The sequence below is a fragment of the Vigna angularis genome, chromosome 3 (assembly GCF_016808095.1).
Source record: "Vigna angularis cultivar LongXiaoDou No.4 chromosome 3, ASM1680809v1, whole genome shotgun sequence".
NCBI classification, from domain to species: Eukaryota; Viridiplantae; Streptophyta; class Magnoliopsida; order Fabales; family Fabaceae; genus Vigna; species Vigna angularis.
Genome location: NC_068972.1, coordinates 3,244,766 through 3,268,849, shown reverse-complemented (window position 1 = coordinate 3,268,849; position 24,084 = coordinate 3,244,766). Strand labels below are relative to the sequence as shown.

At 31.2% G+C, this 24,084-nt stretch overlaps 4 protein-coding genes across 8 annotated transcripts; 3 read left to right on the top strand and 1 right to left on the bottom strand.

Moving 5' to 3' along the window:
- Positions 1 to 1,646: 1,646 nt before the first annotated feature.
- LOC108322047 (probable ribose-5-phosphate isomerase 2) lies at positions 1,647 to 4,305 on the top strand. Of its 2 annotated transcripts, XR_008247792.1 has the most exons (3): positions 1,647 to 2,693; positions 3,401 to 3,430; positions 4,201 to 4,305. XR_008247792.1 is itself a non-coding variant. In XM_052874846.1 (2 exons), the coding sequence occupies exon 1, from the start codon at positions 1,854 to 1,856 to the stop codon at positions 2,655 to 2,657; it is 804 nt and encodes a 267-aa protein (XP_052730806.1). In that variant the 5' UTR covers positions 1,647 to 1,853; the 3' UTR covers positions 2,658 to 2,693; positions 3,401 to 4,180. The 2 variants fall into 2 exon arrangements, 1 of the variants encoding a protein (XP_052730806.1); XM_052874846.1 differs by lacking the exon at positions 4,201 to 4,305 and having other exon boundaries at positions 3,401 to 4,180.
- Positions 4,306 to 4,669: 364 nt separating this feature from the next.
- On the top strand, positions 4,670 to 13,682 carry LOC108322028 (uncharacterized). Of its 4 annotated transcripts, none has more exons than XM_052874845.1 (12): positions 4,670 to 4,728; positions 5,144 to 5,225; positions 5,325 to 5,381; positions 5,498 to 5,633; positions 10,033 to 10,214; positions 11,070 to 11,248; positions 11,590 to 11,874; positions 11,951 to 12,009; positions 12,106 to 12,142; positions 12,250 to 12,321; positions 12,439 to 12,760; positions 13,117 to 13,682. In XM_052874845.1, exons 2-12 carry the CDS (start codon positions 5,208 to 5,210, stop codon positions 13,504 to 13,506), a joined length of 1,737 nt encoding a protein of 578 aa, XP_052730805.1. In that variant the 5' UTR covers positions 4,670 to 4,728; positions 5,144 to 5,207; the 3' UTR covers positions 13,507 to 13,682. The 4 variants fall into 4 exon arrangements, with proteins under 4 accessions (XP_052730805.1, XP_052730804.1, XP_052730803.1 ...); XM_052874844.1 differs by lacking the exon at positions 4,670 to 4,728 and adding an exon at positions 4,741 to 4,920; XM_052874843.1 differs by lacking the exon at positions 4,670 to 4,728 and having other exon boundaries at positions 4,927 to 5,225.
- A 1,045-nt stretch (positions 13,683 to 14,727) lies between these two features.
- LOC108322059 (putative fasciclin-like arabinogalactan protein 20) lies at positions 14,728 to 15,963 on the top strand. The gene has a single exon (XM_017554014.1). The coding sequence runs from the start codon at positions 14,856 to 14,858 to the stop codon at positions 15,840 to 15,842; it is 987 nt and encodes a 328-aa protein (XP_017409503.1). The 5' UTR covers positions 14,728 to 14,855; the 3' UTR covers positions 15,843 to 15,963.
- Positions 15,964 to 16,889: 926 nt separating this feature from the next.
- On the bottom strand, positions 16,890 to 17,960 carry LOC108322036 (putative fasciclin-like arabinogalactan protein 20). Its single transcript, XM_017553981.2, has one exon. It carries the CDS (start codon positions 17,958 to 17,960, stop codon positions 16,974 to 16,976), a length of 987 nt encoding a protein of 328 aa, XP_017409470.1. The 3' UTR covers positions 16,890 to 16,973.
- Positions 17,961 to 24,084: the final 6,124 nt, after the last annotated feature.

The following is a 24,084-nucleotide window of genomic DNA, read 5'->3' as shown; positions in this document are numbered from 1 at the left end:
ATAAATGACCACAAGTCCTATTTTTCTGTGTTGAATTAATGCTTCTAAAATATGGTAGAAGAGAACAATTGTTTATTTATTTGTTTTCTTCAAATAAATATATGTTTGAATTTCTTAAAACTTCTATCCTTTATTCTCTTTTTTTCTTTTTAAGTTTTAAATTTAAAATTCTCTTCATATCACATTAATACTTTCTAAATTACCTTTTCACGTAAAACTTATATATTAAATTTTAAATTTTAACAAAAACCTTAACATTGGCCGACGGTGGAGTTTGTTGGTAGCCACATTGTCAAATATGCTTATTTAAGGATTGCAGATAAAATTTAAAAATTAGTATCTTTTTAGGAACAATGGGAGCCATCTCAAGGATGAAATGTAAAGTCAAATAATAGTCATTGATTGCTACTGATCATATTATGTGGGTTCTTCTGCTACACAACTATTGCGATGATTAAGAATCTAATTGTGTAGATTTTTATACTGAATAAACAAATTAAATAAAATATCGAGTTAGTTAGTAACTACTGATTTCATTAAAAACACTAAAATACTGACAGTGACAAAGGAAATAAATTTGTAGGACTTTTTATATTATTCAAAGAAAGTTGAAGAGAAATAAATAAATACTTTTATTATAAGTTAAAATTATTTTATGAATATATTTAAAAAATTAAAACGATTTTATGATATATATATATATATATATATAATTTAACTTTAACTTATAAAGATATTAGTTTTATATTAGGGTTTTCAGAAATTTATTCAGACACCCCAAGTTACTTACTTTTATTTGAAATATGAGAATATATTACAGTTTTTTTTTTCATTTATGAATTTATTATGATTGAGTTAACATTGGTAGATCACATGACTCACTTCTAATATGATATGATAATTATGTGAATTTAATTAACTTACAAATCTATTTATGTTCAAATGCAAAATAAGTTGTACGTTTTTTTTAAAATATATTAATATTATAGTGTTATTGTCCTATATTTTAAAATATTTTATGTTTCTATTATATAATAATAGTTATACATTATTTAAAAGTTAAAACATAAGATAATTTAAATATTTTATTTTTATTCTTCAAAATATTTGTTAAAGATAAAACGATAAAATCCAGACTTTAAAATGATGAATATCTTAAATATATAATAATAATTTTTAGCAATTTCTATTTAATTTATTTTCAAACCTTAAAAATATCTGTTCTAAAGACTCTGAAATATATTTTTAATTAAAATATATAATTATGATTTGTGAATAATGGAACAATTTAGATATACATACATGTAAACAGTTACACATCTAATTAAAAATTATAATAAACAACTTTCGAGTGTATAAAAAAAAGACATACAAAGATCTTTACATTTGAATATAAATAAATATAGAATTTCAAGTAATAAAGAATATAAAAAATAGATAAAAGAAATAAAAAGTGAAAAGAATAAAAGTTTTCATTAGGTTTTGAGAAGGAAATTAATTAGTTGTTTGGTTGGGAAGGTAAGTTGTAAATAAAGAGATGAAATAGTTAAAATTTAGGTTTGAAGTTTGTCCCTCGAAAAAACCTCGGAAGCTGCATGCTTGCATTCTTTGGTCGAATCTCTTTCTCTGTGTCTCTTTCCCAAACCGCGCGAAACACGTCAATCTCTCTTCAAACCACAAAAACGCAGTGTTTGAACAAAACTGCTTTCTCTATATATACCCAAACAATCTCAACCCTCTATAACCCTCTAACCCTATCTCTCTCTCTATCTCTATCTATACATATCCTTTATCTTTGCACCACACGTTTAAACCTCTGGGCTTGGCAAGTTTTGGCCTTTTCATTCATTCAGATGGCCATTCCCTACCCCCATTTCATCGACACCGAGAAGGCCGCCATGGACGCCGGCCTTCTCCTCCCTTCCTCCTCCCGCTCCCCCTCTGTCATATTCACCCAAGATGACCTCAAGAAGATCGCCGCCTACAAGGCCGTCGAGTACGTCGAATCCGGCATGGTTCTCGGCCTTGGCACTGGCTCCACCGCCAAGCACGCCGTCAACCGCATCGGCGAGCTTCTCCGCCAGGGCAAGCTCAAAGACATCGTTGGAATACCCACCTCCAAGATAACCCACGAACAGGCACTCTCCCTCGGGATCCCCCTTTCCGATCTTGACTCCCACCCTGTTGTCGATCTGGCCATTGACGGCGCCGACGAGGTTGACCCCTTTTTCAACCTCGTCAAGGGTCGCGGTGGCTCCCTCCTGAGGGAGAAGATGGTGGAGAGCGCGTGCAAGAAGTTTATTGTCATTGTTGATGAGTCCAAGCTTGTGAACTATGTAGGGGGGAGTGGATTGGCCATGCCCGTTGAGGTTATTCGGTTTTGTTGGAAGTTCACTGCCGAGAGGTTGCGCAAGCTGTTTGAGGAGGCTGGGTGTGTTGCCAAGCTTAGGACTGTTGGGGAGAAGGAGGAACCCTATGTCACGGACAATGGGAACTTCATTGTGGATTTGTATTTCAAGAGGAGTATTGGCGATTTGAAGGTTGCCAGTGACGCAATTCTGCACCTTGCTGGGGTGGTAGAGCATGGCATGTTTCTAGATATGGCTACCACGGTTATTGTGGCAGGGGAGCTGGGCTTGACGGTGAAGAATAAGTAGTTTTTGAGGCTTTGGAAGAGGGTTAGGAGAATGAAGGTAGGTTAATTGGTCAAGGCTGAGCTTTGACACGGGGTTCTAACTAATTGTATGGTGTAGTGAAGTCTTTTATTCAGGGTAACGGGGGGGTTCAATGAAATCCTTTTGTTATTGAATACAAATGTTAGAGAAAGTTTCTTAATACTCGGTAGTTTTGTTTGCTTTTTTTTTGGGTGGGGGGGGGGGGGGGAATTAGGGCGGACCATGGAGACTTCTTGGGAGCTGATCATTAGGATATTAATCTAATGCAATGACTGTTGTGTGGTATTGAATCATTTTCCACACAATTTGTTATTGAATTGACAATGTTTAACAAATTCAATCTATCTAATTCAATTTTTCTTTTATCCCCTTCGACTTGATATTATTGAATTATACGATTATAGTTTAGTGCCTATTTGTTATATACCATGTTTGTGTTCATTAGTATGCAGTGCCTATTTGTTTTATCGTATGCTTGGGTCGATGTGTGTTTGGTTACATGATTCATATGAAATTTTCAGAGGCTTATAGCGAGTGATATTTCCCTAACTGGAATCGATCTCGCTTATTTGCTTTCCTTCTTTTGCCTTAGGCAGATGAAGTAAAATTTGTTATTTTTCTGAATACGCAAGCCATAAAGTAATGCAATGATGTCCAACGAAAATGGAATTTAGTTAGTGCTTTGGCTTTTGGTATTGGGTTGCTGACATTCTGAGATAAACCAGGTGTTCTTTGGAAGCATTGAAAGATCCAAGGCAAGCTGCAAATACTTCTAAGCTACCATGTGGTCCTTGTTCTGTGATTTCTTGCATTTATACACATTATGTGACCGAAGATAAGAGATTTTAGTGCTTACATTTATGTTTGATATTATACTGCGTCTTATTGATTCATGGTTATTCAATTACTGGACTGATTGAATTTTATTTCGACCTAATGGTGTTAGACAAGATACTGCCAGTTGCCACAGTTAATGTTGTGGCGTATTTGGTTGCACATTGCAATTGACGCATAAAAGTGTTGTATGCTTGCCCTTGAGAGTTGACATTACAAATATTGGTTATCGTGCTACTCTACTAGTGTTACTTGAAGCTACAAGTGAAGTGCAAATAGATACACTAGTATGATGATACTTCTGAAGAACTGGAATTGTTGCAGAGGACCTGTAAAAATGCATTTCGTTTATATTCAAAAACAAAACCCTTACCTGCCAAGTTCAATAAAAATCAACGCTTCTCTTGTACGACATAACATTTTCCATTTCAATATATTAATGTCTTAGCCATTAGTTCAGCATTTATCTTTTGAAGTAAATTTCCTAATCTCCTATCACATTCTTATTGTTTTACTTTCTATGCCAATTTCCAAGCACGTTCTTATTTATTTTTTAGAGTTGGGTATTTGTATCATGATTGGGTTTTCATTTATATATATTGAATGTCCTTGTCAGTGTTATGATGTGCATGTCTATATTGTTATCTTTCTACTTTTCCTATACATTGGACGTGATGCTCGATAATTGCAGGGCCCTTCCGGGCAATGGGGCGATGTGATGACAAAGAAAAGAGCCATTCATGCGAATATTATAAATTTGGTCCAACAACAGCAATCTAAGGATAATAAGGAAAAGGTATGTGGCTACTGCTGAAATTTGGATTTGGACAATTCGACTTCCTTTTTTTTAAATGACCTCCACTATTCTGCTGACTGATTGGAATCAATAACAGTTAATTTTATTTTGGATTTTCTGTGGAAACTGTCTGCTAGGCTATCGTTTGATATGCAATTTTCTTTCCCTGTTGCATCCAGCAAATACCTTTCCCGTGTAAGAATTTGTCGGTTAAAATTGGTAGAAAAATTCAAGGTTTACTTTTACTTGGACATGCTTTATTAAGGATTTGAGTGAAATAAGACTAGAAGAGTTAAGTCAGAAAAATATGATGATTAGTTTCTGATTCTGTTTACTTGAGTTTTAGCAGCACGTGGTTCTAAGAGAAAGCCCCAAAGTTTCAAGGATGAAGATCACTATATAAGTTCAATACCAAAAAATCAAGTAAGTTTCTATCTGAATTACACAGTTCATCATACAGATATACACTATATTCATGGTGGTTATGATTCTGAAACAAAAAACATTGCTACTAATTTTGCTATGATTCTCAGCATATGGAGGCTGACCTTTCAGTAAAAGCCAATGAAGACTTTGCTTCAAAAAGGCAGCAGTTTTCTTTATTATGCTATTGGGGTGATTTTATTGTAAACCATTTCTAAATTATTAGTTCAGAAGCCAAACTAAAACTTTTAGCTGATTATGTTTGTGCTTTTGTGTTTAATTTGTTTGCTTGTGTATTATTGTGTTGTGACTTTCAGCATGTATGATTCAGTTTTATTTATACAATCCCATCCTTTCCCATGTTTTTAGTTTTTGCTTGTTTGGTTTTGGTCCTAATAATACTCAATATTTTTAGATTGGACTCGGCTGTCCTTGTTCTAGTCGCAGATGATGGTGCTGGCATTCACAAACAAAGATCTATGTATCACTGGGATAAGGTAATACTGAAGTTGTGATTGATTTATAGAGAAGACAGTTATTTTTTAAATTTTATTGAAAATTGTCTTATTTGTCTCATGTAAACCTTCTGGTGCCAGAGGAGTAAAAAGTACATCAAGTTAAACAATGTTGATCATGGTGCTGCAAACGGAAAGGTACAATATTTGTAGCCCCATAGTTTATATTGATACTTACCATGCAAAGTGGGATTCTTCTATTCACCTACCTTGAAGAATTAGAACATAAATATAAACTTTCCATTCGAGTGTAGATAAAGACAGAGAGTGGTGCAAAAATGAAGGCCACCAAGACTGGTTTGTATAAGAAGTGGAAAGAATGTTCACATGGTAAGATATCGCTTAGAGGGACAAACGACGGTGATCCTCAGGAATCAACAAGTTTGGCAGGTACTGTACGTTGTCTGCTTCTTTTTTATTTTTATGTTTGATGATGAACTCTGTTATGCTGGTAACTACTATTTATCATACAAGAAATAAATACTCTAGAAGGCTGCATGAGTTCTCTCATTTCCAGGATTAAGAATTTTCTGGGCATTTGCATGTAAAATACCCATATATTTGTTGTCTTCTTGAGAAATTAGTATTATTGAAGTTTACCTGACTCTACGAAATATATACGAACCAAAACATTGTTTATGTTATATTCTTTGTTTTTGATGTTCAATCAGAATAAGGATCAAGCTTAGTAAGCTCGTAGGTCTTGCTATACTATATTGAAATTACATTGAAAATCATATTCATAGCCATAAATTGAATTTACCTTATTGTTTTATATCTCAGTCAAAGCTACAAACTTGTCAACTGTTCTTATGTAACATTTAAAACTTCTGATCTCACTTTTGAATCTGTCGCATTTCTGTGTCATGTTTTTCAACTTTCTTGTAGATAGTTGTGTTGTAACTGTTGATTGGTAATGTCAAAGATAATGTATTCTTGTAAGATATTTTTGTTTAATATAAAAACTAAACGTGAAACTCTATGAATTCTTGTTATACGGGTTTCCATTATCTTTAGTCCAAAACCAAAACCAGTTTCCATTATCTTATTATTTTGAAATGCCTTGTGTAATGATTTCACCATATTCCCTTCAAAGATGAAAAAACTTAAAATCTTTGAGTTCAAAACGAATGTCCATAATCTTAATATTTTGAATTGAAGTTGTGTAATGTAATGATTTCACCGTATTTTTCTTCTCATGTATAATATTTTCTATTTAATTTTTAAATTGTAGCACTTTAGATTTTTTCCATTTTTTGTTTTTGTGTGCAGCAGCTGCCTATTGCTACAAATAATGATAGATTAGAAAACCATTTCATTCTTTCGAAATCTTACCTATAAATAATTATAAAAACTATAAATATAAATATAAATATAAATAAGTCTTACAATTTAATTATAAATAGTTTTTATTTATTTTGTAAATGATTTTTATTTATTTAGTAGATGATTTTTATTTATTTAACTTCAAAAAGTAATTAAATTTAAAAATCTGGTTAAATTTAAAAAGTATTTAAAATTAAATAAAATGGTAACTTGAACTAATAACAAGTAGAAAAAAAATTGGATAAAAAGATCTCTTTAATATATATATATATATATATATATATATATATATATATATAATATGTTATTAATTATGTAATAATGGAATTAGTGAGAATAGATACAAAAGTTGTTTTAATTCAAGTCTTAGGCTGTGTTCACATTAGAGGATGAATTTGAGAATGAATTGATTTGTTATTTTTTTTAAAAATTTGGAAGTGATTGAAAGTAAATTTGAAAATAAAGTTTATAAAATTTAATGAATCCACGTAAAAAAAATGTTTAATAGATAAAAATTAAAGATTATTAAAATATTTTTAGTATATAAGTAATAAAAAATATAATTGTTAATATTATATATATTTGTAAAAATTATTTTAAGGAGAGAAAAATAAAAATTAATTTTTAACATGAAAATAATAATAATAATAATTATTATTATTATTTATTATTATTATTAGTATTAATAATACTATTATTATTATTAACGTTTGTTATTATTATTATTATTAAAACTAGAAATACAGATCACTACTGCATGAATTAAACAACACAAAAGAATAAAATAAAATCACGTCATAAAATCAAGAAGCAATTATTTTCTTTTTTGCAATCTCACATTGAACAATGATAACGAGGATTAATATTGTAAAAAGCTTCTTTTCCTCGCAAATCTTCCAAATTCGTCTTTTAACAGTAAATTAATTAAAATAAATATAACTTGAGTTACCGTCATTAATTAAAATACAGTTTCTTTATTTTAATATTTAAAATTTTAAAACAAATTTAAAAAATATATTTAAACACAATTTTAATTTAATTAATTTTAAAATTAAAACCGTGATTTCATGATAAAAACTTATATGTTACAGAGCTTTTGTTTTAAAGTACAGCCGGAGACAAAAATAATTAGAAGTTATGATTTCAATCAAGACTATTGTAGTCTTTTAAAATAAAATTCTTCATTTCAATCAACACTTTCATTTAATATTGTATTTGAAAAAGTAGAAGTCATGATTTCAAGAGAGATTTTTTTTTTCAAAAAGTATATGTAATCTCAAAAATAACCAATTTTTAATCTCTCCAAATCTTAAATCTCTAAAAAGTTAGCATTATTTCTTTTAATAAAACGATTAAGCTTTTAAAAATTAAAAACATAATCCCTTGTAACATATGTTGAGATGACTCCTTTATGTCGCTAATGGATCCAACGTATTTTTTCAGGCCAAAAGTAGTCACTAAAAATTAATAAGAGATTAAAACTATCAATTCCAAAGAAAAAATATATAAACTAATTAAGGGATGATAAATCCTTATTTAAATCATATTATTTTATTAATATTAAAAAAAAACATCAGTCTGATAAAATAAACTGAAATCGAAAGTTGCACCATTCATGAAGCGATATGGTTATGATCCCTTTCTTCTTCTTGCAAAAGTCTTAAATTAAAGCCCAATTAGAGTAGCAGGGTATGGGCCCACCGAATCCCATGTGAAAAAGCATAACGGTCCCACATGCCCTTTGCTTTGGTCACGTGCTTCCACTCACTCACTCGCACGCAACCCAAGCCGAAAGTAACTGGGACCCACCCTTCAACTAATCTCATTCTTTCCTCACCAAATCTTACCCTAGCTTCCCACAATCATGCTAATCTATATATAATGTGAAATAATCATATTAATATTTTCTTATTTAATTAATAATTAAATACCACCATTTAGCGTGCTTCAATCTCAATCATGGAACTAGGTAGTGTTTTATTAAGTTGGCCATCGTAAAAAATAGTATAATATTTTATTAAGTCAATACTCATGTTAATATGCAGTTTGATTAAATAATATTACTAAGAATAATTAATGCAAATAATATAGCTAAAAATAACAATGATCTCATAATAGTGTGAATGAGAAACAATTGGTTTAATCTACAACCACTGGTTGGATCATTTGGTGCCAGATTGACAGCAACATTGTGGCACATGTTGCACTCTTTTGTTATTTCCACTTCAATACCTAAATTAAACCAAACCTAGATCAACTACCTATGTTTATTACCCCTAAGAAAAACTAACAACTTTTATTTAATGACATTACGAAAGGGACATAAATTAAAATGAAAAGTGTGACCGCGTCAAACAGACCAATCAGTGTCTAGTGCGCGCCACCAGCACCGAAACAAGTGACTTTAGTTACTGTCGGTTAAGGAAATCCACTCCTTTTATTTTAGGAAACTCGATTAACTGCTTTTTTTATATGCAGTGAAAAAAAGGGACTTCAACAGATCCCGAATAAATATTATTATTATTATTATTATTATTATTATTATTATTATTATTATTATTATTACTATTTTAATATTCTAAACTTTGCGATTAAATTATAGTTGCAACCCTAGTTTTTAAAACTTGAATTATTTTGGGAAAAATTTTAAAAATGTTAGGATAAAGTGCTTTTACGCGGATAACATGGAAGTAAGCATGATTTACGGTAGATAAAACGATAAAATGCGCACCCGCGTTTTCTGTTTTTCTCACTCACGTCAGTAGTAGAATTCATTCATCGGTGTGTACACACCGCACCATTCCCATGTGACTCTCTGCCCCTTCTCTCATCATCACACTTTCTTTTCTCAGTCTTGCATCCAATCTCCCAATCTAAGCACCGTTCTTTGATTCGATGTAACCTCAGCGCCTGGGTTAAGAGATTCTGATCTTCCCCATGAAGGTTTTGATTTCTGTTCACTACTTGTTTCTTCGCCGGAACTTTTTTGCTTGGTTCTTCTCGGAAATAAAAAATGGCGGCGTGAGTTGTTGAGTGTGAGTTCTGAAGTCATTTTGGATAACAAAATGAAGTTCTTTCCCTTCATTGGGTTCTTGTTCCTCGTGTCACTGTTTCTCAGCTCGGTTTCAGCTTTTTCTCCAACTGGGTCGATTCGGCATCGCGTCAAGTTTATCATAGGTTCGGTTTTCTCCTTCGTTCTCGCTTCTGAATACGGTAATGGGTTGGGTGTAGATCGTGGAAAGATTGGGACTTGGAATGAAAGATCAAAAATTGGTGTCAGCTTTTGCTTCATGCTGGATTTTCATAATTTTTGTCTGTGAGGATTGGGGAAATGGAAAGTTGGGATGCCTTAGAATGTTTGCATTTTAGCTTATTGGGGTTTTGGTTTAGTTTCATCTGTTTTTTCTTTGCTTGCACGTGTGATTTGGTTAAATTTTTTTTTTGTCTGTATCAATTTTTTCAGGGGAGGGAGAAGAGAATTTGGGTCAATGGAAGAGTGAATTCACTCAGGTAGCTCCAGCACCAGGGCCTAAAGGTGTGGATGTTCTTATTCTGGCGGCAAACAGGACCAATAGACCTGACATTCTGCGAGGATTCCAACGCTATCGAGGTGGTTGGGATATTGCAGATCAGCATTATTGGGCTGTAAGTGCTGTTTCTCCTTCCTTGATCATCGTGTTTTAAAATGGATGGATGATTTGTTTTATGATCAGTGCCAATTCCATGTTGAGAAGTGGAGTTCTTGCATTTTGCCTAACAATTCTCATCGAACATCCTAGAATGCTATTGTTCTCCACTTTCCATCTGTATGGTTGTTTTGTCATTAGGAAATGTAGATACGCAAAATTAATGTTTTCTTTAACAGTAGTCCTAGGGAGAGTTTTGTAGAGTTTTTATGAAGCTTATTTGGATTTATGACTCCTGTAAGTTTTTTTAGCTTAATCAAATAAGTTTTGTCGTTATACATGTGAAATTTATGGCTATCTCATTTAGTAAGAGATCATTAAATGATCACATAATAGGTTGTTTGTTCAAAAATACACTCTTACTGTTTTTAGAACACGCTCAAAAAAAGAAGGAAAAAGAGAAAAGAGAAAGAACAAGAGATGCTGAACAGAGAATTTTATTTCTCACTTCTGTATATCACGTGTACAGCGTTGCAATGTATAGCACACAATTAAAATAGTTAGTTAACAGCTCACTGTCTAACTAACATATAACCACTGACTCATTGAACTAACTGAATTGTCTACTACAACTACACCCCTACTTACCAATGTGATAGTTCTTTGCACATTAAAGTCACGATGACCATTGCGACCGCTGTATAGTTAACAGCTGAAGATGTACATCTATTCCTTAACTAGTTTATATCTAGGGCTTTAATTTTCATTTTTGTTTCCTTTGTTTTGTTTTGTCAAATTTGATGTTTGGAGCCTATTGTTCAGTTACACGGTTTGTTCTACCTTTTAATATTCTATTCTTCTCATTTCACTGCAGTCTGTTGGATTCACGGGTGCAGCTGGTTTTATTCTTGCTGCCTTGTGGTTTATCTCGTTTGGCTTGGCGCTTGTGATTCATCTATGTTGTGGATGGGCAATTACCATAAAGGGCAAAGGATCAAATCATTCACAAAGGATTTGTCTTATACTGCTTATATCATTCACTTTTGCTGCTGCGTAAGTCTCTATTTCCAAGCTCCCTTTGTTAATTTCTTCGTGGGATGCTGTATTTCCTCAAAATTGTCCTTTTTCTTCCCCATTTATCATAGATACGGAAAAAAAAAATAGTAAGCTATTTGCATAATTGATAATCAATAATTCAAAATTACGTGCTATGGATGTTTTATTTTGGTTTTCACTTTTCAGTGAAAAAATACCACATGATGATGATAATTTAGTGATAATATCTTTTTGCTCAATACATGTAAAATTTCTATATACTGCCAGCTCTAGGTTTTATTCATCACAAATTCAAGTGTGGATACTAACATACATACCCTGTTCTTTTAATTACACAGGACTGGATGTATCCTCCTTTCTGTTGGGCAGGATAAATTTCATGGTCAAGCCTTGGACACCCTTCATTATTTTGTCAATCAGTCAGATTATACAGTGCAAACTCTAAGAAATGTCACAGAGTATCTCTCCCTTGCAAAAACTATCAATGTCACTAGGATTGTTCTTCCATCTGATGTCATGGAGGGTATTGACAAGCTGAATGTGGATCTAAATACTGCAGCAGACACACTTTCTGAGAAGACAAATGAAAATTCAGTAAAAATTCGAAGAGTATTCAATGATGTGTATGTAATCATAAAACTGATTCTAGAGAGTTATACCCCATCCATGTATGATACTAAAACCGTGTACATTTTGCAGGCGTCTAGCTTTGTATGTTGTAGCAGCTGTGATGCTCCTGTTGGCTCTTGTTGGGCTAGGTATTTGTTGATCATAAAATTATGAAGAAATTGAGCTAATTTTATATTTATGTTCCCGAGTTCTTGGTTATAGCTGACTCATTTATTTTTTTGCAGTCCTTTCTGTCCTTGGATATCAGCACGCAATCCTCATGTAAGTTATGTTTGTCTATGTCTATTGGTGTTACGTTTGTTTATAATGCCTCATATACATTAGTCCTTGTTATGTTCTTCTGTCTGAATTCTTAAAATGTTTTGCAGATTTGTTATCACTGGATGGTTACTGGTTGCTACCACGTTCATTCTTTGTGGAGTATTCATGATCCTTAATAAGTAAGTCATTATATCTAATAGATCTTAGTTTAACTTCTTAACAACCAATTATCTTTATGTTATGGAATTTCTGTATGTTCAAAAGCTAACATTAACAACCAAACCTGATTTTTACAGTGCGATTTCTGATACCTGCATGGCTATGGGAGAATGGGTGGCAAATCCACACACCGAATCTGCTCTTAGTAATGTCCTTCCGTGTGTTGATCAGAGTACCACAAACCAAACACTCTTCCAAAGTAAGCAAGTGGTCACCAACATTGCAAATGTTGTCAATGAATTCATCTATAATTCTGCAAACCTAAATATAACACAAGGAAGTCCTGGCTACTACAATCAGTCTGGGGCTGTAATGCCATCTTTATGCTACCCTTTTGACTCTCAGCTTCAAGAGCGTCAATGTACAGATCAGGAAGTTTCTTCCGCCAATGCCTCAATGGTAATTTTCTTCATCGCTTGGTGGCTTTTAGAAGCTTTATTTCACTGCCCTCCGGTAAAAAATTCAAGCGTGTTTCTATTGAGAGAAATGTTAGTTCTTTTAAGCTTTGGATTCTCAGTAGAACGCTGAAGTGGTAAAAAATTTGAGTGCTATGAACTCCATCTGCGTGTCATATAATTTGTTTAATGCCAAATGAAAGCATTTTACATAACTTGTGACTATTTTTATTATTTTCCATGGCCCCATAGGAAATCTGATGAAAAGTAGTATCTCAATAGTTATAATTTTTTTGCATCGTGTTCTATTATCGATTTCTGCAAGTAGTATAATTTAGTTCGTTGATTAAAAATTTTCAGGTTTGGAAGAATTTTGAATGTGAGGTATCTGAATCTGGCATTTGCACTACAGTTGGCAGGGTTACACCAGAGATTTACTTGCAGATAGTGGCTGCAGTCAATGAAAGCTATGCGTTAGAACATTACACCCCACCTTTACTTAGCCTTCAGAATTGCAATTTTGTGAGAGATGCATTCACAAAAATTACTTCAAGCTACTGTCCTCCATTAAACCACTACCTCAAGATTATCAATGTAGGACTTGCCCTCGTTTCAGTTGGTGTTCTGCTCTGCCTTGTTCTTTGGATACTCTATGCAAACCGCCCCCGAAGAGGGGAAGTGTTTGAGAAGTCATCCTTGGCAGAAACCGCCACAAATTTACCCTTGACAAATGCAAATAGTGATGTATAGATTGTAAAATAAAAGTCAGTTGATAAAGTAGAGTTTATTGTTTTAGAGTTCCCTACTATGTATCGGGATGAAACAAAGGTGCTGCGAAGCTGCATCTGAGCTTGAAAGGAAAAGCCAAAGCCAGTCTACTGCAACATTTTGTCCATATAAAGAAAGCAATTTCATTTTTGTTTTTAGCTTTAAATTCATCGTGACATGCAAACAAAGCTAGAACCACACTACTAATTTCAACCATTTTAAATTCTTAGTATTATCGATCAAACTTTTTTCTAAAGGAAGAATCAATCTCTAGTTGTACAATTAAAGCTATCGAAAGATTGTAGATGAGGATTTTTAAAAAATTTCAAATATATATATTAATTCTAGTTAGCTGTTGAAAAATTGTTCCAAATTTCTTTACAATAATTTTAGTACCATTTTACCTTTTCCTGTAATGTGGTATCATATCACTTTCATGGTGTAGTCCTTTGAATATATATATTGGAAATATTCAACAAGAAAAAAAAAAGGAAAATAGGGTACAATCAACTATTATTAAAATTAGTGTCGGTCAAAATGAATTATAATCCGTGAATCAATTCGATCAACCACGGGTTGGATTGGATGAGTCGAGTTGGGTTCGTGGTTGGATTGGATGAGTCGAGTTGGGTTTGAAAAAAATGTGATTTTTTTTATATGAACTAGTTTTCAATCTGATCAATTTAGAATTCGGTTTACCTTAATAGAATCTGTGATGAGTTAGGTTGACATCAATTCACGTAATTTAATTTAATTATTTATTATTATTTTTTAATATTATTAGTTATTTTTTTTATTGTATTATAAATGTGAATAAATAAAATGTTTAAGAGATCATTCAAAATTCTAATCTTATAAATGGATAAGTTATGTAAAAATTATTAATATTAAAAACTTATTTGTTCGCTTTTTGAGATATATTATAATATTTTTTTATTTTATTTTGAATTATATTTTGAATTTAACATCATTTCATAATAAAATTTATTTAAATTTAAATTAAAAATATTGTAATTTTATTTATTTTAAAAAAAATATTAAGTGAGTCTGTAACTCAATCTATTTAACTGACTAACATACAATAGATCAGATTAGATTGATTGGAGTCTGCTTGTTAATAAATAAACTGGATTAAATCAGGTAATAAGCAAGTGACTTAGACATGTTGAGAGCTCTGATTAAAAGTAAATAGAGAAGAATAATTTAAAAAGCATTTTATTTTGATAGGTTAGCAATTAACTTACATATAAGGTACTGGAAAGCGTGTTTACTTCTTCGTAGGGTTCAATAGTAGAAAGTTCCAAAATCCCGCCAAATCTTGAGGTTCATCAATGGCGTCCTCGCTCGCGCTCCTCTTCTTCATCCCCTCCTTCGTCTTATCCTCTTTCTGTCATGCACTACCGCGCGAAGCCGTATTTGACGCCGCCGATGTCCTCTTGGATTCAGGGTTCGTGTCTATGGCTCTAACACTAGAAGTCGTTGCCGAAAGGCTTCTAGAGCAGTCTCCTTCTGCCACCGTCTTCGCTCCCTCCGATTCCGCGTTCAAGAAATCTGGCCAGCCGTCCCTTGACCTCCTCCGCTTCCACCTCGCGCCGCTCCCGCTCACCCCGTCCAGTCTCCGCCTCCTAAGCGCCGGCGCAAGGATCCCGACAATGCTCCCCGGCCAGTCTCTCACCGTCACAACCTCTCCATCCGATCGCGCAACCTCCATTAACAACATAAAACTCACGCCATCACCAATCTACGACGATGGTTTTCTTTTAGTCTACGGCATTGACAGGTTCTTTGATCCTAACTTTCAATTTAACGGTCAAGGTCCTAGTTCTGATTCGAACTCCTTTTGTTCTGCCAAGAACCGCACCTCTGGTGCTTCCGATTCCTTTAACCGAGCCATCCAAACCCTAAAAAGTGGTGGATACTCCGCTGTGGCTTCGTTTCTTGGAATGCAGCTATCCGGTGTCGCGGAGCCAAACGGAATCACTGTGTTCGCTCCGGCGGACGACTCGGTGATGAACCGCATAGGCGATTTCGACCAGTATCCTTCGTTCTTTCGCCGGCACGTCGTACCGTGCCGGTTTCTGTGGAACGATCTCGTGAATTTCGGCGACGGATTTATGTTGCCGACGTTCTTGGATGGATTCAGCATCAACATCACCAGATCTGACGGCGTTTTGATTCTTAACGGAGTTCCGGTGTTATTTCCTGATCTATTCTTTAACGACAGGGTCGTGGTTCACGGTGTTAGCGATATTCTGGTGGCACAAGACGAAACGTTTCAAGAAAACCAGAAAAACCTGTTTGACCCTTTTGAATTTTGAGTATGTGTAAAATTTAACGACTGTCAACTTTAGGGTAGTGGTTGTTACTGCAGAGACTCTTACTTTTTTGTTTTGCATGTGTGATGTTGTCAATATCATGCTTTCATTTCTTCTATTTGGCTTCCCTGAATATCTCACATTAACAATTCTTTTTTAATAAACATGTAATTAATTTTAGAAGAAAAAATACAGGACTTTTTTATTTTGTTAGTTAGAAGAACAACAGAGAACTTTTTTTATACGTAAATTTATAATTTTCTTGGAGAAATTAATTGAAATTATTTTAAATTATAAAAAATAAGTAATGTTTCACACGCACAGAAAAGGAAATTAATTATTTACCCAGAACTTTCAAAGTAATTTAAGGTTCATTACCTGTCAATTTAAAAATATTTAGAAAAGAAAGAACAACTTCCATAAAATAAATACTCCATCATCATCTTCAAATTGAAACATGTTAGTGAGTTCTTTTGGATACAAGAATAGCCAAAATTGAACTCGAAATAATATATTATTTTTGTGTTTTTCTTTGTATTGACATTTAATTATTATTATTTCTTTTCTGCACTTTTTTTGTGTATTTTAAATTCTAGAGTACTATGTAGTTATTTACTATTCTGATACATCTGTTGAAGATTTTTTTTTGAAAGGTTAAAAAATTTCCATATTTCTTTTTTTATTTCTACATTATAAAGAATGCCATGGATGCATATAAAATAATTAAATATTAGGTAACTGTAAGTAACTGGTGTTATCTTGAACGTTGAAAGTGTAAATTAAATAAAAACAAAAATATTTAAAGAATCGGATATTTAAAATAGAACTCGAGAGAGTTTTTATTAAAAAAAATAAAGAAAAAGAAGAACGAGAAAAAAAAAAAAAAAACCCTTTTCAACATCACACGTGTATGCAAAACGAAGACATTCGGGTTTTAAATATTTAAAGAATCGGATATTTAAAATAGAACTCGAGAGAGTTTTTATTAAAAAAAATAAAGAAAAAGAAGAACGAGAAAAGAAAAAAAAAAACCCTTTTCAACATCACACGTGTATGCAAAACGAAGACATTCGGGTTTTTACACTATCAATCACGTGTATGCTAAAGTTGACAGTCGTTAAATTTTACACATACTCAAAATTCAAAAGAATCAAACAGGTTTTTCTGGTTTTTTTGAAACGTTTCGCTTTGTGTCACCAGAATATCGCTAACACCGTGAACCACGACCCTGTCGTTAAAGAACAGATCAGGAAAGAACACCGGAATCCCGTTAAGAATCAAAACGCCGTCAGATCTTGTGATGTTGATGTTGAATTCATCCAAGAACGTCGGCAACATAAATCCGTCGCCGAAATTCATGAGATCGTTCCACAGAAACCGGCACGGTACAACGTGCCGGCGAAAGAACGAAGGATACTGGTCGAAATCGCCTATGCGGTTCATCACCGAGTCGTCCGCCGGAGCGAACACAGTGATTCCGTTTGGCTCCGCGACACCGGATAGCTGCATTCCAAGAAACGAAGCCACAGCGGAGTATCCACCACTTTTTAGGGTTTGGATGGCTCGGTTAAAGGAATCGGAAGCACCAGAGGTGCGGTTCTTGGCAGAACAAAAGGAGTTCGAATCAGAACTAGGACCTTGACCGTTAAATTGAAAGTTAGGATCAAAGAACCTGTCAATGCCGTAGACTAAAAGAAAACCATCGTCGTAGATTGGCGATAGCGTGAGTTTTATGTTGTTAATGGAGGTTGCACGATCGGATGGAGAGGTTGTGACGGTGAGAGACTGGCCGGTGAGCATTGTCGGGATCCTTGCGCCGGCGCTTAGGAGGCGGAGACTGGACGAGGTGAGCGGGAGCGGCGCGAGGTGGAAGCGGAGGAGATCAAGAGACGGCTGGCCAGATTTCTTGAACGCGGAATCGGAGGGAGCGAAGACGGTGGCAGAAGGAGACTGCTCTAGAAGCCTTTCGGCAACGACTTCTAGTGTTAGAGCCATAGACACGAACCCTGAATCCAAGAGGACATCGGCGGCGTCAAATACGGCTTCGCGCGGTAGTGCATGGCAGAGAGAGGACAAGACGAAGGAGGGGATGAAGAAGAGGAGCGCGAGCGAGGACTCCATTATGAAGCATAAATGTGGCGTTGCCGCCTAACAATATTTTAAAAAGTCCGAGACCCGCCTTTTTTTTTTAATTATTACATTATTTAAATAAATAATATTTAGATATATAAATTTAATTGTTGTAATTATATTTAATATCTAAATATGATATTACATTGAAAATTTTGATAACATAAAATAATTATTATATCATAAAATGTATTAAAAAGGAGTCTTTTCTTTTATGGACCATATCTTTTATTTTATTTACTATCCAGAAAAGAATTTGTTAAACATTAAATTGATTATTTAATAGAAATTTGTTTATAATAAAAGTGTCAACTTAGTAGAATAATAATTAGTGTCATTTATTAATAACAATACTTTTATGTGTTAGATATTTAAAATTTTAGTTGTTTAGGCAAGTTAAATTAAATATATGGATATTGAATTAATATTAATGTTGCTAATTAAAATAAATTTTATTTGTATAAGTATATAAGTCAGTTTTAGTAGTTATCGAAACATGTTAAAAACTTATTTAATTTATGAATAATGTTGAATTTATTTTGAAAATAGAATCAAAGTAAATGAACGAGATGTAAATATGTAATTGTTTGATTTAAATAGTGATTGTTAATTTAAGGTGTGTTGTAGGATTGTTATATGATTGTAATTGTTGTTGTACCTGATTTATATGTTGAGATATTAGCTTTTGATAAATATATATTTACTATTATTTTGGGTTTTCTTTTGTATGTCATAATAATTATGATTTTTAAGATGTGTTTTCAAACAACCTATTTTGTAATACAATGTAACATTTACATCCTTGTGGATTGCATCAAGTAAAGAAAACTGTAGTAATTATAAAGTTGTTAATTACTTACGTCTAAGAAAAATAATTTTATTAAATATGTTTATTTGTGAATTGTAATAGCTACTTCATTTTTATAAAGTGATAATAAGATTTTGAAAATATGTTTTGGATGATAGTTGATAAAATATATAGTTGAAGCATACATCTATCGGTTTTGGCATTATAATCACATGGACAAAGGAATAGATTGGTATGTTGTTTTAATGTCAATAGTTTTATAGAAGTTTAAGAACTTAACCAAAATAGACTGACCCAATCATGAATTGTTGTATGATATAATTCGAAATTGATGCTTTTTTAGTTATTTACTTTAAAATTCGTATATAAAACTTAAAACTTAAAATTGATGTCAAAAGATTTTCAAATGATTCTAGGTTAGAAAGAAAAAGACCAAAATACTCTTTGTTGCTGCACCACGTTATCACCTTGAACAACACCTCCATTCTCCATTGTCGTTGCACTCCTTGAGTGGAAGAAGAAGAAAAAGGGAAAAGTATAAAAAAAAAAGGTTTGGTGGGAACCTTGCTCTGAAAAAATCATTTTAGAAGATATATTATATGCTTTAAAAAGTTTATTTTGAAATCGTATTCTGAAAATCTTACTTCGAAACAATTTAATATATTCTGAAAAGTTTATTCCCGAAAACTCATTTTACCCTTAAAAGATTTGTTTTAGAAATATTTTTTTTTCATAAAGCTCGTTCTATAATACATTTCACATAACTTTTTTCCAGAAATCCCGTCCCAAATCCGAAAATTACAGAAAATTCATTCTAAAAAAAATCCAAAACAAGTGATACAGAAGTCACCTTTATAAAAGATAAAATGGTGATTTTATAAATTGCGGGGTGTAATTAGAAATTATGGGAGTGCAGGGAGAAAAGAGCTTACATAAAATAGTGCCTTCAGCATACACGAAAACGTTAGTGTTGTTTTGTTGTACCTGTACATATATAGTTTGATTTACTAGGAATCATCCATCATAAGGTAAAAAGTCAGTGTCGGAGTAACAAGAAATATAATTATATCCAAATATCGACATCTCTTGTTAGTTTGTTGCAGTTGATGAATGATTTCAACTTTCAAGAGAATAGCTCTAAATTAATAAGGCATTTTTAGTTTCCTTTTTCCTTCAACGATGGCGACACAAAAGTTTGAATCTACAAACCTAATTAACAAATCTACTAACTTATGACTTGACAATAATTGATTAAACAAACACGTATAGTTTCTGGCCATGTTGGCTTTTGGTGTTTTGACTAAAAAGTTTCTAAATAAGTCAAAAAGAGTTGCATGAAGCACCATCTTTGATATTCTTCCGTGCACTTATAAACTCCTAAATTAGTTTTGGTCGTTCACCTAATTGAAATCTGATTTTCGTACGCTGGAGATTTGCATAGCCATGATTATAATGGAGCAGGAAGAAGAAGAAACACCTTCAATATTAAAAATATAAAGATAGGGTGATTTCATGTATCAAATGGGATACATTGACATTATACACGAATAAAGTTCATACCTTATACTTTGTTCAACCTAATCAGTCAAATATCATAACTAATAACATCTGAGTCAACTATACAAGAGATCGACACCACTCTTTACCCAAAACTTTAAGTCAATAAATTAATGTGGTATTTCATCTTTATATATATACTACTCTACTTTCTTATTTTTATTCAATATAAGATTTAGACCTATATTTGGATTCCTAACATTTTTTTCAAGAAGAATTTTTTTAAAGGAAAGGAACCAAAACATTTATAGCTACATCAAGGAAAAGTTTAACTAAAAATTAGAAATGAGAACATTTTCACACATTCTAAGGTGACAGTCTTAAAATTTCATTTATTTACCGGCATTTAGCATAAAGCGTTAAATGAACATAATTAATAAGAAAAAGTTATTTATATTTTTACTCGATGGAGTTGGTGTTAGAGGAAAATGATATATTGAACAGCATATATGCAAATGGAAAATGTCGGAAGTCAAAAAGGAAATTAATTTCCTGCGTAGTAGGTGTCAACAAGTCTGGCTTCTTTTCGTTTTGCAACTAATTTATTCAGTTTTTGTCTTTGCATGAATATAAAAATTGTATCATGACACACTTTTGCATTTATTTGATACAAAACACAAGGATAAATGATCATAAAAGTGTAAATTTTTGTATTTTTTTAGAAAAGAAAAGAGTAAAAAATAAGAAAGGATTGTGTCAAATAAATGTAAAAGATTTAGGTGTGTCAAAGAATCATTACTCTATGAATATATAAGAAAAATATATTTTGACACACTTAAATTTTTTAGGTTCATTTGACACTACTTTTATTTATTTATTACTTTTTCTTTTGAAAAATATAAAATTTTATATTTTTAAGATTATTTTACCTTTGTATTATGTGTGAAATGAATGTAAAAGTGTGTTATGTTACCATTAGTTTATATATAATTGAGTTTCAAATTTATTATTGGAGAAATTGATGTGAAAATTGTTATACATGAACAAAAGCTTACATAAGAAATGATTCTTAATAGTTTCTAAAAATAAATATGGGACAATTATAGGACTCGTTTTATGTTTTTAACTATATTATACTATTGGGAAAATTTTATCAAAGTCATTAAATACTGTTTAACCGACTAAACAAAAATAAGTTGAACAACTTTATTAGAGTGCATCGTTGAACATGTATATTAATTTTATTTTGTGTTTTAAAACACGACAACTGTTTTCGTCATATTTAATTTGAATTATTTGATTATTATTTTTTAATATAATGATAACAAACATTTTTTAAAACTTTTACAATTTTACATCAACGAAAGATCATTTATTTACCCTATTTAAGAATTGTACGTGGCTGTTAAAAGTTGCAATGAGATAATACAAACCATAAAATAATTGTTAGGTAAAATTTCCTCACAGCATTGTCATGTCTATCAGAAAAACTATCCGGTTCACACGTAAGAATATAAATATATAATGAAAGTTGATGCAATTTCAGTTAAATATCATCTTAAATAATGAGATAAAATAAATCATAATAATAAAATAATAAAAAGATTTTTCTTTTAGAATATTTTGAAAAATATATACATCGATTTATACAAACAAAGTAATAAGTATAAAAATGTTAAAGGAGGGATAAATTACAAGAAAAAAAAAGTATATAATGTAATGTGTGGTTGCATGAAGAAAGCTTTTACTTCACCAAAGTGTAGTAAAAGATTGTAACAGATGATGAAGGAAAAATGGTTAATTGTTTGTTTGTTTATGCTGAAAGAAAGAAATAACTCATTCATACGAAATGTAGAGAGTGAAAGCAAAGGGTCCATAAAATTTGACACACAACTTTTTTTTTTTAATACATGTCATCTAAAATAATTTAAATATAATTCCAGTGAAAATTTATTTAGGATTATGGTTTTATGAGAAAATTATACTAGAAATATATTGTGATTGAGTGAAATCTTAAGAAAATAAGAAATCAACTTTATACAAAACATTGGATCTTAAAAATAAAAAATAACCATAATATTTTATAACACTGATTTCAAAAGAAAAAATAATTATCCAGACATTCAAATGTAACATAGTAGGAGCAATTTGAAGTGAATAAATCTTATGAAAAATTGTTAATTGACATGGTATGAGTTGACCGAATATTTATCGTAAAGATAGACACACTTTTCATTTTTATTAAATACCTTAAGAAAATTTACATATAATTGTTATTTACATGTATAAACATATTTGAGTTTACATATAATTAGGATTTACATGTATAAACAAGATTAAGATGAATTTGAGCTTAATTATAAACATACTTTTTAATACTTGATGTATATAAGCTTTCGTATTTTATTTTTATTTCTTCCCAGTAATATATTTTAGACTCATACTCACGTTTGCAAACAACTCAAAAATTAATAAATACTTTTTAAAAAATTAAAAACATCAAACTATTATAATAAAATAATTAAAATAAAAACGGAAATATATATATAATTTTAGTTGCAGTATCTATCTTAAAATGTTATGTCTAATTTAAAAAGAAGTTGATATTTATTCACATAGCAATCAATATAAATATTCAGTAAAAAAATCAAAGTTTATATTCCATCTTATATTTATATTTTAAAGATTAAAATTCTTGATAAAAAATTTAATTTAATTATATATTAATATGTTAATTTTTTTAATAAATATATGTAATAAATATTAAAAACAAATATACTTAACTATATTAATCAGTTGTGAGTTCAAATAAAATTATCATTATTAAAATAAAAATTTATTTTAAAAAATGGTTACGTGAACAAAAGAAATTTTATTTATTATATGAATCTTTTGTTTTTGGACTTTTTAATTTGTTAAATTAAAACATACGTAACAGAAAGCACATTTCTATTAAACACATTTCTATTCCATACTATGAACCATTTTAAAAATGATTTTTTTCACGTATTTAAATCTTTTAATTCATTTAACATTACTTTAATTATTTTTTATTCTTTTCTTTCTTAAAAATACAAAAATTATATATTTTTATAATCATTTTATCTTTATATTATATATCTTAAAAAATACAAAAAAAATATATTTTTATAATCATTTTATCTTTATATTATGTATTATATGAATGTGAAAGTGTGTCATGCTATTATTACTCTGAACCACAAAATTGTTGATTCAGTTTTTTTCTAACGAATTCTTTTTAAAAGTAAAAAATATATTCTAGCAGGTAAGTGATAATTCTTGCATAAGACATTTGTGAAGGAAATTATACTAATTACTAAATACTAAATACATATACAAATATAACTAACTATTTAAAAATTGATTAAATATTTTTTTTATAAATAATCAAGTGCCGATGGTGTGAGTTATTGGATCGAAACGCATTGGTGAAGTTCAATCATCCAGATAAGTCGCAATTTGTTGATACAAAATATAATTTTGAAAAAAAATTATTATAAAAAATAATCAATTTTATTTTAATAAAAATATAATTACGATTATGGCTTTAACATAAAAGAAGGCAATATTTGCAGTGAATAGTATAATTTAGCTTCGAAATATTTCTCTTAAAATCTATAATTTAGATTAAAAATTTACACAAAATATCTAAGTAAAACTTAATATTCTTTTTTATTTTTTATTTATTATTATTCAGTTGGGACACGTTGGTGGCACACCAAGCCCATGGGTGAGGTAGTTAGTTAGAGAAAGGACGAAGGAGAGAGAAAAGTTGGGATAAAAAGAAGA